Consider the following 15,074-nt stretch of genomic DNA (forward strand, 5'->3'; position numbering starts at 1 on the left):
ATTATCATGGTGGTTGAACTTTCACCATTTCTTTTTGCTGGCAAGTAGAGCCCACAATAGGTGGAGGCTCGGTCTTGGTGAGATAAATGCTCTCCGCCAACAACACGGTCCGTCAGCTTGAGAGACAAACAATAAGAGACATCAGGTAGAAAGAAGTTAATATTGTTGGACTGTTACTTTCCATCTTAGTCAGTGACTGATGCTTTGCCTTTTATTTTTTGGCCGGGGAGGTTTAGGAGCCACAACTGAGGCAGTAGTAGTGGCACCACTGGGTGGTGGATCAGACTGAACCTTTGGAGGGGCAGGGAGCTCAGTGACGTTTGCAACCACACCCTTTCTGATATTTTATATTCTTCGAAGTAACTGCAGCAGCACAAGTGCACTGACATAGGCAGGTACCAGTGCTGACACTAGCAACCTCTGTTTGTGCAACAGAATTTCTTTTCTAAACAGGTTTTTAAAGAGCTGAAGTAAATGAGATAGCGATCACAGGGGGGGGGGACCTTATACATCTCTTTGGCCTCAACATACAGGATGCACTTTGTAGTTTTAAGCTCTTGTATCTTCTGTTCTTCAAAATATACGCTGCAGTCCCTACTCCACACAGGGTCACCTCCAGAGAAATTCACACATTTCAAAGCAGATGAACGAACATCTCCTTTGTGGGCGGCCTTATTACATCTACCACAAGTGGCTTTTCGCTTACGGCCTAAAGTGGTGGGTTTGGGACATAGGGCCTCATGTGTAAGTGAAGCAAACCTCCCTTGGCATTATCTAGGAGTTTTGTGCTACTGAACATAAAGATGGAGGAGTTGGATATTACCAGATCCCCATCCATCCTCTTCATGATATCTTGAGTGCCATGCGTCTTCCAATTCTGCTTTGGGAATGTTCACTAGATCTCTGCAAGTAACAACTCATTTGCTGCAATTCAAGGTAGTGTGTAGCTCAGTTTCAATGGCATACTCTTCAAGGCTTTTCACTTTCTGCAGGTTTGTCACTTGTTGGGAACTAGAGGTTTTGACCGACCGTGTCCCACTGTGTGACCACTTAACAGATTTTAATTTACCTGCTGTACCCTCTAAACCTTTCTTAAAACGTGCCTCTTTTTGTTTTAACTCTAAAAAACACATTCTGACCCACAGCACGCATTCTGTTACTAAAACCTGAAGTACTCAGAATCTGGAGGACTCATTACACAAGGCCTCTTGAGAGATTGTGTGCCGATACCTACCAGTGACCCATCCATTTCGCTGGAAGGTAGAGAGAAAATTTCGAAGCTTCCATCTTGGTCCTACAAACAACTAGGAAAATTAGTCCAATCGGACTGAACCCCGTTTGCTTGAGCAACCCCTATACAATGAAGGTGCAGCAGATTCCCCAACAGTTGCCCGCTAACAAACGTTTCACCTAAACAACCATGCATCTCATTAAAACACAGATACCTTAGGACTGGTTTATTTTTAAAGAGGTTTTTACCATCCTTGCGATCAAGCCCCAATCCTTGTGGCACACAACATTCCACCACTGCACCATATAGTTGTTGCTGAAACATGCCCAGAGCTTACTTTGACAGAGGACTGGCAATGCTTACCAGTCTCAGCTCAGTAACTCTAGGTTTGCCAAGCCTGAACCCAGAAAATGAATTCTGAGCCCCTGAGGGTCTGTGTTTAACAACTCTGCTTCAGTGGCGCTGTCATTACACCTAGCAGTCATTGGTATCATGCGGTGAAAGTATTGATGTGACTTGTAGTTTACAAATGACCAGAATCTCTATGGATTTTCTGTCAGATTTCAAGACAGATTTTCCTTGTGGAAGCTTTTAAAAGCATCTCCCACTGAATTCCACACTGAGGTTCAAGCATTAGTGAAATTTGCCAATCTTGGTGATTTTGTGTTTTTTTAGCATGTTTTTTCGTTACTTCTGCAACAGTGTTCTGTCCTTTTTTGTGAAGCATAGGCGGTCAGTACCATCATTTATTAATGTATTCAGTTTAATTCTCTCAACTGCCTAATATATTATTTCTTTAAAGTCAAGCCACATATGGTCTACACCTGCATACTTAGCTGAGAGAAGTGGAGACTGCCTCTTAGGAAGGAGTCAAGCATATTTTATCTGATTTTTTTAAATAGCTATATCTTACATTTACTTTTGGTGGATTTAAATGTTGTGGTTATCAGTCTCGTTACAACGAACTTGTGGTCACTAACCCCTCTACCTGTCATGATGCTCACTATTTGTTCAGGATTATTTGTCACTAAGAGGTCAGTATGTCTTCATAACTATTCACACTTCAAGCAGGCTCCTTAACTAAATGCTCACAATAATTTTCAGAGAAAGCATTTAGTAGAATTTCTGATGATGTTTTATACTTAACACCAGCTTGGAACATGTATTTTGGCCACCACCAACTGTAATTATACAAGTGGGGGTACCTATTTGAGATGACACTCAAGTTTTCTTTGAACTGTTCAGCAACTGAATCATATGAGTTATTATTAATTTATTCCAGTTGTCAATATAACCATAACCCATACTAACCCACAGGAATTATCGACTTTAATTTCACAAGGTAAATGACCTCTAACAGCAACAAATACACTGCCTCCAATTGTATTTAATCTATTCTTTCTGAACACCATTAGGTCATTTGTGAAAATTTCAGCTGAACTTATTTTTGGCTTTAGCAAGCTTATGGTACCTATAACAATATTAGTTTCAGTGCTTTCTGTTAGCACCTAGACTTCTGGTATTTATAAGCACTACTTTGCATCAAACACAACACATCATCTCATTGTGGCATTATTAATTATGTCATCCAATAATGTAGTTTTAATCTGATTGATTGGTGCAGATAACATATATAAGATGTCTGCCTTTCAGACAGACTGTATACCATTTGTCATACTTCTCTTCATTATTGGTCTCCATAATTCTGAACTGGAGGTAGTTGGCTTTGGCCAATCGTGTTTTCTGTCCAGCCATTGTTAACCTTCCAGAACTAGCAATACCAATTTTGTATGTAGTGCTTACAGATACTTTGTTTCAAAACAAGTGATAAAACAATTCCAGGCGCAACATGGGCTTTTCTTCAAACTCCTCAGGGAAGAGATTTACAACACAAAGCACACCAGGGGTGCAGGGGTGTCCTTGTGATCCTTATAATAGTCTACGGGGGGGGGGGTACAGAATATTTTGGAAGACGAATGGTGACTTGGTAAGTAGCCATAAAAAATTAGATTCTGTCCCTATTAACAACCCGCATAATACTAACTTTTAAATCTTTTCATGAAATAAAAACACAGACTAAACTATAGAAACTATAGTTTTTCCTTTCCTTCAGACTGCAGGGAGGGGGATGTGCAGCCCCCTCTCCCCTTTCTTGCTCCTGGGTATGGACACCCTTGCAAAGCACAGTGTGTGTAACTTCTACATTCATATGTGCTCAGTACAAAGGTCAATGCAGATGTGTAGAACCAACACATTATGAGAAGGGCAGCACTTAATCCCTTCCAATGCTCACCTCTCTGCAGCATCTATTTGCTTGGCTGAGCTTCTCGAAGTTCGAGAAATAGTAATTCAAGTTTATGACAGACTTTGAACCTCCTTACAACTATATTCTCATAATTTAAATCACTGCAACAGGAGACAAAAAATGCAGTAGAAAAAAGTCTGTTTGAAATGACATTATTCACAGATTATGCTACCTATATCAAAAGCATGATAAGAACAGTATCTTACAGTGCTAAGTAGATCAGTACTACTTATCAACCTAGGAAATTTGTAAAAGTTACCTGCAACATCCAGACTCTTTTTTGCAGCTTCAACTAACAGATGATCAGCAGCAAGTACTTCATCTGTAAGAAGTCGTCCATAATCAATTGTACCTGAGGCATCCAGGTATCGAATTGGAGGGTTCGTAGGAGGTGGAGGAGCAGTTGAGGGTCGTGCCTCCCGTGTTATCGTTCTTGTACTGAGAGAACCGAGTCGCTGTAGCAGCTCGGGATCCGTTACCCCAGGAATGCCTCCAGCACGCTTTTTTACACAATCATCTGTTTGTGAAGCTGCTTTCCTGAAACTTTTCTTTCTGTCTACTGCTGGTGACCCCCCTGTTTTATTTGATTCTTGTGGCTTCTCTGCTTGTGTTGTGACATTTTCACATTCTCTGTATTTACCCTCTGCCTTCAATCTTTTGAGTTCAATGACTTTGTTGTACAAATTTTGAATCAGTTTGTCACGAGCATAGTTGGCAGCAAACTGAAAGAAAATAAAAGTAAGTTTATTGAAAACTGTCATAGAGAATTTCACAAATCTGTACAAAATGATTTTAAAGTAAATTGCATTTTTTTAAAAAATATCATGTCTCGAAATTACAGAACACTTCTTTCAAATTATCGCCGATTTAATAAATGGAATGAAAACTGTAAGGAGTAAGGGCTTTATTCAAGTGGGTTGAGGCGTAGACATCATTACGCAAAAGAAACATTGTGCCTATAGGTGCACTGTTTACACTAGCATTGTGTTACAATGACTGCTCCAAATATTTGCAAAGGCGCTTCTCAGATATTATTACACGATTCTCCATCAGTACTTGGCAGCATGTGATATGATAATTATAATTATAATAAAATAAACAAAACTGAAGTTCCACGGCAATTTTATTTATCCAGAATGATATATTCACACTGCAGTGGTGTGTGCGCTGATATGAAACTTCCTTTCAGAAAGCCATGCCTTTCTGTGACGTAAGATGTCATCATTCACTGGCCTTGTGGTTGCCTGTCAAGTTCTTAGTCACAAAGTGAGTATTAACTTCAAAAAATTTCAACATCTCATGAATAATATCATACACCCCTACCACAGCAAATGTTTAACTGCTCTGGTAAGGTTCGCAGCTAAACAGACTGGTCATTCCAAATAGCTGCCTCAGTGGCTCTGACATTCTGTGGGGTTGCAGCTGTTACCAGACACCCAGAGCATGGCAAATTACTCTGGTTCACGTAGCCTCTTGGAAGACTGTACACCCCCAGAGACATTGCTACTGTCCATACAGTCGTCCTCATATATGCATGTTCCTGTGAATATCATTCAGTTTATGACCTTTGGCCCACAAATATCAAACTACACCTCACTGCCCACCACAAGTTGATGATAGTAACATGCCTAGAAGTTGGTCGAGGGGGGGGGGGGTAATTTGGGGGCGGGGAGGGGTTGGTGGAGTGGAATATTGCTTAAGAAAAGGAGAGTTGGGGCCTGCCACCGACAAATTGGTAAAATTTGGTGTTGCTTAAAATAGTTTTGGAATTCAGGGTAAAAAAATGTGTATTAATAAACAATAAGATTCCCATTTTAAGTTAAACGATATTTATTGGTTCACATAGTAAGCTATTTGCCGCTCTTATTCTTTTGTTAAAATGTGTTTTAAATACACTGCAACCTATATCGCTACATAATTATTATAAAAATAATTTACTCTTTTGGACTAATATATTTGCTGATTTCTGAAGTCATTTTATCCAGTGTAATACGATACCCCATTGGGAGGGGGGGGGGGGGGGGGAGGGGGGCTATAGCCCCCATACCCCCTCCCCTTGCCACCACCTGTGTGTGTGTGTGTGTGTGTGTGTGTGTGTGTGTGTGTGTGTGTGTGTGTGTGTGTGTGTAAAAATCAAGGAGGTGGTCTAAGACAACCCCCACCCCTCTGAGGTGTCAGAATCAGTATCTAGATGACTTGTGACTGTTAAAAGTCTCCAGCCCTGATACACTCTCCACTTTAGCAACACGTACTAGAGCCACAGTAACCCAACCATTACCACGTGCACTAACATTCGCGTTAGTAAGTGTAAAATTCAGTATGCATCCACAAAACACTGAAGGTCCGTGCAGAATAAGTTGTGCACCTACTCCATTCTTCGTACTGATAGAAATATTATCAATGTTTATATACTCTAAGGCGAAAATGCCTTCTCCTCCTAAAATAATGCGGTGTAACAAATATATATATTTTTGTGTCATAGTTATGACCTATCTTGCTAGAGCTCTCCGTAGCACAAACTTCACATTACATCGTCATGAAATTTCAACATTCTAGCTGCAATACCAGGGGAGAAAAAAATTATTGTGCATTACTTTCCAATCCTCCTTTGTATGTTATCTTTCAGTGACAATTACCTGCTGCAATAACAAATAAAATAACCATGTAACAGAGGTACAAAGTAATACATGTTGTTGTTGTTGTTGTTGTTGTTGTTGTTGTTGTGGTCTTCAGTCCTGAGACTGGTTTGATGCAGCTCTCCATGCTACTCTATCCTGTGCAAGCCTCTTCATCTCCCAGTACCTACTGCAACCTATATCCTTCTGAATCTGCTTAGTGTATTCATCTCTTGGTCTCCCTCTACGATTTTTACCCTCCATGCTGCCCTCTGATACTAAATTGGTGATCCCTTGATGCCTCAGAACATGTCCTACCAACCGATCCCTTCTTCTGGTCAAGTTGTGCCACAAACTTCTCTTCTCCCCAATCCTGTTCAATACTTCCTCATTAGTTATGTGATCTACCCATCTAATCTTCAGCATTCTTCTGTAGTACCACATTTCGAAAGCTTCTATTCTCATCTTGTCTGAACTATTTATCGTCCATGTTTCACATCCATACATGGCTACACTCCATACAAATACTTTCAGAAACGACTTCCTGACACTTAAATCTATACTTGATGTTAACAAATTTCTCTTCTTCGGACACGCTTTCCTTGCCATTGCCAGTCTACATTTTATATCCTCTCTACTTCGACCATCATCAGTTATTTTGCTCCCCAAATAGCAAAACTCCTTTACTACTTTAAGTGTCTCATTTCCTAATCTAATTCCCTCAGCATCACCCGACTTAATTCGACTACATTCCATTATCCTCGTTTTGCTTTTGTTGATGTTCATCTTATATCCCCCTTTCAAGACACTGTCCATTCCGTTCAACTGCTCTTCCAAGTCCTTTGCTGTCTCTGACAGAATTACAATGTCATCGGCGAACCTCAAAGTTTTTATTTCTTCTCCATCAATTTTAATACCTACTCCGAATTTTTCTTTTGTTTCCTTTACTGCTTGCTCAATATACAGATTGAATAACATCGGGGAGAGGCTACAACCCTGTCTCACTCCCTTCCCAACCACTGCTTCCCTTTCATGTCCCTCGATTCTTATAACTGCCATCTGGTTTCTGTACAAATTGTAAATAGCCTTTCGCTCCCTGTATTTTACCCCTGCCACCTTAAGAATTTGAAAGAGAGTATTCCAGTCAACACTGTCAAAACCTTTCTCTAAGTCTACAAATGCTAGAAACGTAGGTTTGCCTTTCCTTAATCTTTCTTCTAAGATAAGTCGTAAGGTCAGTATTGCCTCACGTGTTCCAGTGTTTCTACAGAATCCAAACTGATCTTCCCCAAGGTCGGCTTCTACTAGTTTTTCCATTCGTCTGTAAAGAATTCATGTTAGTATTTTGCAGCTGTGGCTTATTAAACTGATTGTTCAGTAATTTTCACATCTGTCAACACCTGCTTTCGTTGGGATTGGAATTGAAGTCTGAGGGTATTTCGCCTGTTTCATACATCTTGCTCACCAGATGATAGAGTTTTGTCAGGACTGGCTCTCCCAAGGCCGTCAGTAGTTCCAATGGAATGTTGTCTACTCCCGGGGCCTTGTTTCGACTCAGGTCTTTCAGTGCTCTGTCAAACTCTTCACGCAGTATCGTATCTCTCATTTCATCTTCATCTACATCCTCTTCCATTTCCATAATATTGTCCTCAAGTACATCGCCCTTGTATAGACCCTTTATATACTCCTTCCACCTTTCTGCTTTCCCTTCTTTGCTTAGAACTGGGTTTCCATCTGAGCTCTTGATATTCATACAAGTGGTTCTCTTACCTCCAAAGGTCTCTTTAATTTTCCTGTAGGCAGTATCTATCTTACCCCTAGTGAGATAAGCCTCTACATCCTTACATTTGTCCTCTAGTCATCCCTGCTTAGCCATTTTGCACTTCCTGTTGATCTCATTTTTGAGACGTTTGTATTCCTTTTTGCCTGCTTCATTTACTGCATTTTTATATTTTCTCCTTTCATCAATTAAATTCAATATTTCTTCTGTTACCCAAGGATTTCTACTAGCCCTCGTCTTTTTACCTACTTGATCCTCTTCTGCCTTCACTACTTCATCCCTCAACGCTACCCATTGTTCTTCTACTGTATTTCTTTCCCCATTCCTGTCAATTGTTCCCTTATGCTCTCCCTGAAACTCTGTACAACCTCTGGTTCTTTCAGTTTATCCAAGTCCCATCTCCTTAAATTCCCACCTTTTTGCAGTTTCTTCAGTTTTAATCTACAGGTCATAACCAATAGATTGTGGTCAGAGTCCACATCTGCCCCTGGAAATGTCTTACAATTTAAAACCTGGTTCCTAAATCTCTGTCTTACCATTATATAATCTATCTGATACCTTTTAGTATCTCCAGGGTTCTTCCACGTATACAACCTTCTTTCATGATTCTTAAACCAAGTGTTAGCTATGATTATGTTGTGCTCTGTGCAAAATTCTACCAGGTGGCTTCCTCTTTCATTTCTTAGCCCCAATCCATATTCACCTACTATGTTTCCTTCTCTCCCTTTTCCTACTCTCGAATTCCAGTCACCCATGACTATTAAATTTTCGTCTCCCTTCACTATCTGAATAATTTCTTTTATTTCATCATACATTTCTTCAATTTCTTCGTCATCTGCAGAGCTAGTTGGCATATAAACTTGTACTGCTGTAGTAGGTGTGGGCTTCGTATCTATCTTGGCCACAATAATGCGTTCACTATGCTGTTTGTAACAGCTTACCCGCATTCCTATTTTCCTATTCATTATTAAACCTACTCCTGCATTACCCCTATTTGATTTGGTGTTTATAACCCTGTAGTCACCTGACCAGAAGTCTTGTTCCTCCTGCCACCGAACTTCACTAATTCCCACTATATCTAACTTTAACCTCTCCATTTCCCTTTATAAATTTTCTAACCTACCTGCCCGATTAAGGGATCTGACATTCCACGCTCCGATACATAACTTATGACATTTACAAATGTAAAGTTGATCTCAAATAGGTCTAAAACAAGTGGTTATATTTTAATACATAAATCTGATCTTATCATTTAATGACATAGTTTTTTCATAAATGCATAAACGAAATTACTGATGAAACTTTCCCTAAAGGAGGAGACTCGAAAACTGATGGTTCTTTTAAAACTATGCTAGTCTTCTATTTTGTCTATTTATTGATTTTTAATATTTACATCTTTCTTTCTTAGTTATATGAAGCATACGATTCATATATTACATGGATGGTTTCCATTAGGTCACATTCAGCAAATAGTGAATCAGGTTTCTGCAGTCCTCAGTCTCCCTCTGGTTTGACATCCGAATAGCTATGATTAGCCATTATTGACCTAAATAGAATTTCTCATGGTGTTACTTGATTTGCCACTAAACTACGTGTTTATTAATATAAAACAAGGGTCTGCACTTGTAGTGTTTCAACATGTTTGCAAGAATCAAAGGGTGCAACACTTTTTTATGCTTCTGTGTGGTTCGCAGTGGCCAGCACACACAAATACAATTTTTCATTTTCTTCTTTTAGTGCAGAGTGTTACCCACTACTGAAAATGATGCGACTGATTTTCTGTAACTCCTTTTGAAAGTCTAATTTGGAGTATGCAACAAGGATGAGATGATGCATCAAAGTCACTGAAGAAATGTAAAAGCAAAGGCACATGAAGATGACTATGTCACATCAAAACTGATTACAGATGGAAGACAAAGTGATATAAATGGGACTTCACAGAATTCCGTTTGAGTAGAGACAAGCTTCAAAACTGGAATAATACATTCCTTTTCTATTTTACCAGGAAGGAGACAGAACATACAAAAACAACCATACACCTACCAGCCTCCTTTCTGTGAAGAACAAAACTTTCACGCAAAAACCACTGAATTTTAAGCAAGCTCAGGAAACATTCTATGTCTTAATTCCATATATGTATGGAGTGTGGGAAGGCTGACGTCCATATTTCGGCAAACAATGCGAGAACAATACTGCATACCATCCCAACATTCCATTTAAGTTAACCTTTTGTATGGGCTATAATACTATTATTTACTGAATTTTTTTCTGGTCGCTGCTAGAGGAAGGAAGTGTAGTTGGGATGGGGGGACTGGAAGAGGAGACAATAGGTCCCATCCACAGACACAAATTATACAGGTAGAGAAGTGCTGCTAGGAGAGGCAGTGCCCTGCACTTTCAGTGCTGAGCAATATGTACTGAGCATCACAATAAAAATAGAGAATAATGAAACAATGGAAAAGCCAGAATAGAATGTAACAATATTATGAAAAGGAAAGTTGCCACTCACCATAGAGTGAAGGTGCTGAGTCGCAGATAGGCACAACAAAAAGACTGTCACAAATAAAGCTTTCAGCCATTAAGGCCTTGTGTGTGTGTGTGTGTGTGTGTGTGTGTGTGTGTGTGTGTGTGTGTTCTATTGTTGACGAAGACCTTAATGGTCAAAAGCTTTATTTGTGACAGTCATTTTGTTGTGCCTATCTGCGACTCAGCACCTCCACTACATGATGCGTAGCAACTTCCCTTTTCATAATAAAGAATAATTAAATCTTTCATGAAATTTCTTTACTGGCATGTTCATTTTTAATCTTTGTATGTATTACATAAAATTCTGTATCAATTGTCCCCAGCAGCATTCAATTAACTGTTACAATGAGCCAGATTTGTTTCGTCATATAGTTTGAAGCAAACGTATCCAACAGCGCAACGTAACATTACATGCTCTACACACTGTAATGGCTGCTACAAGCAATACTGCTACACACAGTACTGTCTGTTATTGTTAGATATGTGTAAAAGTGGCAATAGCTGGGTGGCCCAGTTTTCCGATTACCTCCAACATTGATCTATTATGATGCTACAAACATGTGTCTGAATTTTCCGAGTGTCAGTTGTATTTGATGTAACACAATGCACCACTTGAAAGTCTAGTACAAAATTATAAACTGAGTAAAATCATCAAATTTCATGGAATTCACAGATTTTGAGAACATTCTGTCTCATATTCAATAAAACCTGTATTGATAACCCTTGAAGTACAAGGCATGGATTTGATACATGTCAGCAAACAAAAAGCATAAACATCAATCCAACAAGACAGTGAGAAATTTAGAATTTTAAGGAATTCTGTTCTGAGATTCTGGAGTTGGCGGTCATGTGTGCGTGAGGTGTACTTGTTTGTGTGAATGAATGGTGCGCGTTTCTCTTTCTTTTGGTGATGAGGGCCGTGGCTGAAAGCTTATGTGTAAGAATCTTTTAATTGTACCTTTCTGAAACTTAATGTGTCATCTTTGTGGTAAGTAGCGATCTGTCTTACATTACTGATATTCCAACCCGGAGTTTCCATTGTTTGAACTGTAAGAAATATCAGGTAAGGGGATTCTGTCTCACCAAAATTATTCTTAACAAACCTAGGGGAAGTTTAGGGATCTAAAACTGAGAAGAAGAAAGAATACATGTTGATGAAACATCACAGATGAACCGTCTTATTTTCACTGATAACACTATACTGTATGCCTGTGGATAAAATAAACTTTGACAACTAATTGAAGAACTTAATACAATGAGTTTGAAAGTTGGCCTGAAAATCTTTTGTATTTACACTAAAATAAGGGACACTTAACACATTAATACAAAGAATATTACACATTAATAATCAAGTCACTGAATCAGTGGGTGAGATTTTATATTTAGGGCAGTTTATGACAACTAAAGGGACAACTGAAGAAATAAAGAGTAGTAAGAACGGTCTGGAGTGCTTTTGGTAAACTAAATAAGGTTTTCACAACAAAGGTTTCAATATCTCAGAAACAAAGTTTATAGCACAATTTATCAAGTATAGCAGGATTGGAGACTGTGGCTGTTATGTGATACAAATTGTTAAATGTGTCATTGTGGGTATTAATAACTGCTTCCGCTGTATTGTTGGATCACTACCAGTTCTGTGGCACTAAAAGCCACATCTTCAGGCGAACATATGTATAACAATAAATCCAGAAGGAATAGCAACCCTGAAACATACGCTGGTATGGTTAATTATTTAAAGATTTTTAAAATTTGTTAAAAATATTATAAACTTTTACAAGAGAATATCAAAATGTTAGTAATCGCATGACTAAACATTCGAGTGGAAAAGATCGGAATCTTTTTACCCAACATTCACTGTCTGTCAGAACAAAACACCACTAAAAGGCAGTATGTCACAGAATAAAACAGCTGGATTCCAATACAGAGGATGGGTCCTAAACAAATCATACCACAGTGATTCACTGGTATGGAGAAAATAAATGAAAACTATTAAGACCTAATTTTGGACCAGAATGAATTTTTAAAACTTTAAAATGATTTATCATACTAGTGTATATCTCAGGGTTGTTATTCCTTTTGGATTTATTGTTACACAAGTGTTCACATGAAGATGTGGCTTTTAGTGCCACAAAACCAGTAGTGATCCAACAATAAAGGACTAAATACAGCTGAAGTGGTTATTAATACCCAATATGATACTCATAGCTGTGGTTGCCCTACCAACAGATTTTTCTGTTAACTGTGTACAGCAGGAAGCAGTCACAAATTGGTCCTGGTTCACTTTATTGAAAAGTACTCTTACGGGTTTTGAACGGACACAATTCATCATCAGATGACTCGCAAGCTTTCATCAAAACGCTAAATTAACTAGTGGTATGATGACAGCATGGAAGCCATGTGATGATGGACTGCATCAGTGCAAAATCAGCAACAGTCCTTTTTCAATAAAGTAAACCAAAACCAATTTGTGGCTGGTTGCTGCAGTACAGCATCATCAAGAAATTTTATAATCAAATTGCGTTACCAGTTTTGAGTGGTATGTAGGGAATTTTAATGTAAAAATGACTCAAAAACTGAGGGTTGTTCAGTGAACAAAAGAGAGATGCAACTTTGAAATTATTAGGAATTATATGAATGGATCACAGAACAGATTGGAGTCAAAGATGAAATTATATCTGTAATGAAAGGAGAAGATATGTAGTCAGTTGAACAGATGATAATTGATTGAGGATGCTTGGGATATGAGAAATACTGATTTATTCATTCATTCATTCATTTCATTGTTGCCCTTATGGACAGTGTTTGAACTCGAAAATCACATGATGACACAATTTTCACTTCTTTCCTTTCTTCCTCTTCTCTTCCCAAAATCTCTTCATCCTTTGGCTGTGCTCCTGTTTCCTTTGCTCTGCCCATAATGTTCCTGTCTTCTTTCTCTCCTTTACAATAAATTTTGCACTCCTAACTTTGTTTCTGGAGTATTTCCTGTCTCCTATCATTTGCCTGTTGATTCCTATCTGCCTTAAGTCTTCGTCTATTTCATGATACCAATTTGTTTTCTTGCTTGAGCTGTTTACTACATCAAAAATTTTCTTTGTAAGTCAGTTGTTGTCCATTCTCTGTATGTGCCCATAGAAAGTTAATCTACGTTTTCTGATCGCGTCTGTTAGTCTGTCAGTGTGCTGGTACAGCTCTTTGGTAGGTCGCTTCATCCATATGCCATCTCTGTGAATTGGTCCAAATATTTTTCTGAGAATTTTGCGTTCTATTTTTTCTGTGTCTATGATGCCTGATGCTCCAATTGTGGTTGTTTCTGACGCGTACAATGCTTCTGGTAATACAACTGTTTTGTAGTGCCTAAGTTTGGCCTGCCTCGATATGCTTTTCTTATTATAATGTGACCATGTGAGTTTGTATGCCTTCTGGAGTTTCTTCGTTCGTTCCATGTTAGCCGCCTTGTTTGATCCTCCCATTTGTATGTACTCCACTAAATACTTAAATTTTTCGACTCTTTCTACGGATCCATATACAGTATGCATGGTGCGTACAATGTTGGTCTGTCGTTCCATATATTGTGTCTTCTCGTAAGATACCTGCAGACCTGTTTTGGCAGCTATTTCATGCAAGCATTCCAGTGCTTCCTTTACCTCCTGTGTATTATTGCTGAGTATGGCTATATCATCTGCAAATGCCAGACATTTTATGATTGTTTTGGTTTCACGTGTTCTTCCCAGCTGTATTCCTTTAACTTGTTCCTCCCACTGCTTGATAATTTTGTCTAACACCATGTTGAACAGGATTGGTGAGAGCCCGTCTCCTTGTCGGACACCTGTGTGTATGTGGAAGGGTTCCGAAATTTCTCCCATGAACTTAATCTTGGAGGTAGTGTCTGTAAGCGTCTGTTGTATAAGTGCCCTGGTTTTTCTGTCGATACCATATTCTTCCAGCACGTCAAAGAGTGTGTCTGTCTATGGAATCATATGCTTTTTTAAAGTCGACAAAGGTAACTACAGTGTTCCTTGCCTGTCTGACTTTCAAAAGTGTTCTCAAGTTCCAGATCTGTTCGATGCATGATCTCCCTTTTCTGAAGCCAGCCTGGTATTCCCCAATTTGCAGATCTGCTTGTGGTTCTAGTCTGTTTAATAGCACCTTAGAGAAAATTTTGTATGTAACTGGTACTAGCGAAATGCCTCTGTAATTGTTTGGATCTGACTTATCATCCTTTTTATGTAATGGATGGATCAATGCACATTTCCATTCCTCTGGCACTTTCTCTGTGATCCAAATTTCGGAGATAATCTTATGGATTTTTTTGGTGATGTTTTCATCTTGGAGTTTCCAGATCTCGGCGATAATACCATCTTCTCCGGCAGCTCTGTTATTTTTCATTTGTTTTATGATTTCCTCTACCTCTTCTATTGTGGGTGGATCAGAATCGGCATTAGGTGTGGTCTTTTGGAATGTTAATTTTCCTGTAGGTTTTTTGCAATTAAGAAGTTTATCAAAGTAATGTTTGAGAATTTTACAGTTTTCTTTTGTGTTTGTTTCCAGGGATCCATCTGTTCTTCGGAAGCAGAGGCTAGGGGGTTGATAGCCCTTAATACACTCCTGGAAATG

The 15,074-nt window shown here is 38.9% G+C and overlaps 1 protein-coding gene across 1 annotated transcript in view; it reads right to left on the bottom strand.

Annotated features, from left to right (window-relative positions):
• The window catches only part of LOC124785520 (protein phosphatase 1L), an 86,660-nt gene that overhangs the window by 45,227 nt on the left and 26,359 nt on the right, over positions 1 to 15,074 (bottom strand). Inside the window, exon 2 of the mRNA XM_047254188.1 lies at positions 3,796 to 4,258. Within this exon, the coding sequence (XP_047110144.1) occupies positions 3,796 to 4,258 (463 nt within the window). The remainder of the gene's footprint in view (positions 1 to 3,795; positions 4,259 to 15,074) is intronic.

Source organism: Schistocerca piceifrons, chromosome 1, assembly GCF_021461385.2.
Source record: "Schistocerca piceifrons isolate TAMUIC-IGC-003096 chromosome 1, iqSchPice1.1, whole genome shotgun sequence".
Lineage (NCBI taxonomy): Eukaryota > Metazoa > Arthropoda > Insecta > Orthoptera > Acrididae > Schistocerca > Schistocerca piceifrons.